Source organism: Plecotus auritus (assembly GCF_963455305.1).
Source record: "Plecotus auritus genome assembly, chromosome: X".
Lineage (NCBI taxonomy): Eukaryota > Metazoa > Chordata > Mammalia > Chiroptera > Vespertilionidae > Plecotus > Plecotus auritus.
In genome coordinates, this window is record NC_137784.1 from 65,983,397 (window position 1) to 65,985,811 (window position 2,415).

Below are 2,415 nucleotides of genomic sequence, written 5' to 3' on the forward strand. Positions count from 1 at the left end.
AATCTGAAAGGGTGGAAATTGTATGTCCCTTAGGTAGAACAGACTCCTTACTGGGATGCCTTTTTGTCTGATGCTGCGTTTGTGCTGAGCCCGCTGACCAGGTGTTTCTGAACTTCATTTTCTCAGCCTCAACAGTGTTACTGAGTCTGCTTTTAGCTTCCTTCGCCTTGGCTTTTTCTGTTCCTGAACAGCTGCTTGCCCATAGCTTAGAGAAAGCAGACTTCTTTTCCCTCCCAAGAGAGCCTCCTCCCTGTGCTGAGACAGATGGGGAGTGGGGAGCCTAATCCTGCTGGCAAGAAAAAGAAGTACCTCAAGGCTGCCCTGTATGTGGGTGACTTGGACCCAGATGTCACTGAGGACATGCTTTATAAAAAGTTCAGGCCTGCTGGCCCTCTGCGCTTCACCAGAATCTGCCGTGACCCAGAGACCCGCAGCCCTCTGGGCTATGGCTATGTTAACTTCCGCTTTCCCGCAGACGCTGAGTGGGCCCTGAACACCATGAATTTTGATTTGATTAATGGCAAACCATTCCGTCTCATGTGGTCTCAGCCAGATGACCGCTTAAGAAAGTCGGGAGTGGGAAATATATTCATAAAAAACCTGGACAAATCCATAGACAACAGGGCTCTTTTTTATTTGTTTTCTGTTTTTGGGAACATTCTCTCTTGCAAAGTTGTATGCGATGACAACGGCTCTAAGGGTTATGCCTATGTGCACTTTGACAGCCTGGCAGCTGCCAATAGAGCCATCTGGCACATGAATGGCATGCGGCTCAACAACCGCCAGGTGTATGTTGGCCGATTCAAATTTCCAGAAGAGCGGGCAGCTGAAGTTAGGACCAGGGATAGAGCAACTTTCACCAATGTTTTCGTTAAAAACTTTGGAGATCAAGTAGATGACGAAAAACTGAAGGAAATTTTCAGTGAATATGGGCCAACCGAGAGTGTTAAGGTAATAAGAGATGCCAGTGGGAAATCTAAAGGCTTTGGATTTGTAAGGTATGAGACACATGAGGCTGCTCAGAAGGCTGTGCTAGACCTGCATGGAAAGTCCATGGATGGGAAAGCCCTATATGTAGGGCGAGCACAGAAGAAAATTGAACGTCTGGCTGAATTAAGGCGAAGATTTGAAAGGCTGAAAGTAAAAGAAAAAAGTCGGCCTTCGGGGGTGCCTATCTATATTAAGAACTTGGATGAGACCATCGATGATGAAAAACTAAAGGAGGAATTTTCTTCCTTTGGATCAATTAGCCGAGCCAAAGTGATGGTGGAAGTGGGGCAAGGCAAAGGGTTTGGTGTAGTCTGTTTCTCCTCTTTTGAAGAGGCTACCAAAGCAGTGGGTGAGATGAATGGTCGCATGGTAGGCTCCAAACCGCTGCATGTGACCCTGGGCCAAACCAGGCGCAGGTGGTGAGAATAAGAATGTTCGATTTGTTTCAGCCTTAAGCTGGTGCCTACTTAGTTTGGGCTACTTTGTGATAAGAGATTATTTTATGCCAATTCACAGGTTTTTTTAAGTATTTTCTTTTTAAAAAAAAAAAGTGAAACTAGAAAATCTTGTTCATTTTAGTGAAGAACATAATTTCTAATTGTAAAACTGTCATTTTGTACTAGTTTTTGATGTAATATTCTTAGGATTATGGAGAATAAAGTTTACTTCTCCACACATTTGTTTTCCTAAATAAGTCAAGGTAAAGTAATTGAGTGAGTATATTTTCTTCCTATTTCAATAATACTACTAAATTTGATTTCTTCTATGAAAATATTCTCAAAATGCTCCGTACTTCTGATTCTATCACAGTGCAAACTTCTAACTTGCTTTTTGACAAATCAATAGCACAGGGGGAAATGTATGTGGTCCAGTTATCATTTACACATAATTTTACTTTAAATTATTAATTAATATGAATATTATTTGAAAAAGATGTGAGCTTTTTTCTTTCATTTATTTATATTATTTTCATTTTAAAATATATTTTAGACATACCACAAACTGAATAGTGACTGTGACTAAGTGTCGGGAGTTTTCTTTATTAACCTTGTACTTAGAGAAATAAGCATATTGGTGTTATTATCAATCAGTACCTTAGGAAATTAATACTTTAGGCATTAATTTTTTAAATTATTAGTTTCATCTTAAAAACCTTTCCTGAAAGATTTGAAACTTGATAACAATCTAAAGAGCATTCTTACCACTCACTTTTCTAAATTCCTTTGTATGTATACTTGAATAATGTTAAATTAACAAGAAAGATGAATAACTGCATTGAATTGCCTTTAGATAAGTTTAAGATATTAACTTCATCTCTTATTGTCAATATAGAAGGTAAATAATCCATATAATGATATTGAAGAACTACATTGAAGAAGATGTATTAAATTTGGCATTCTCTTTTAATTATTTAATATATCCATG

At 38.6% G+C, this 2,415-nt stretch overlaps 1 protein-coding gene across 1 annotated transcript; it reads left to right on the forward strand.

Moving 5' to 3' along the window:
- Positions 1–264: 264 nt before the first annotated feature.
- Positions 265–1,413, forward strand: PABPC5 (poly(A) binding protein cytoplasmic 5; the record flags this gene model as incomplete). Its single annotated transcript, XM_080652769.1, has 1 exon — positions 265–1,413. The coding sequence occupies one exon, from the start codon at positions 265–267 to the stop codon at positions 1,411–1,413; it is 1,149 nt and encodes a 382-aa protein (XP_080508895.1).
- Between the last annotated feature and the right edge of the window lie 1,002 nt (positions 1,414–2,415).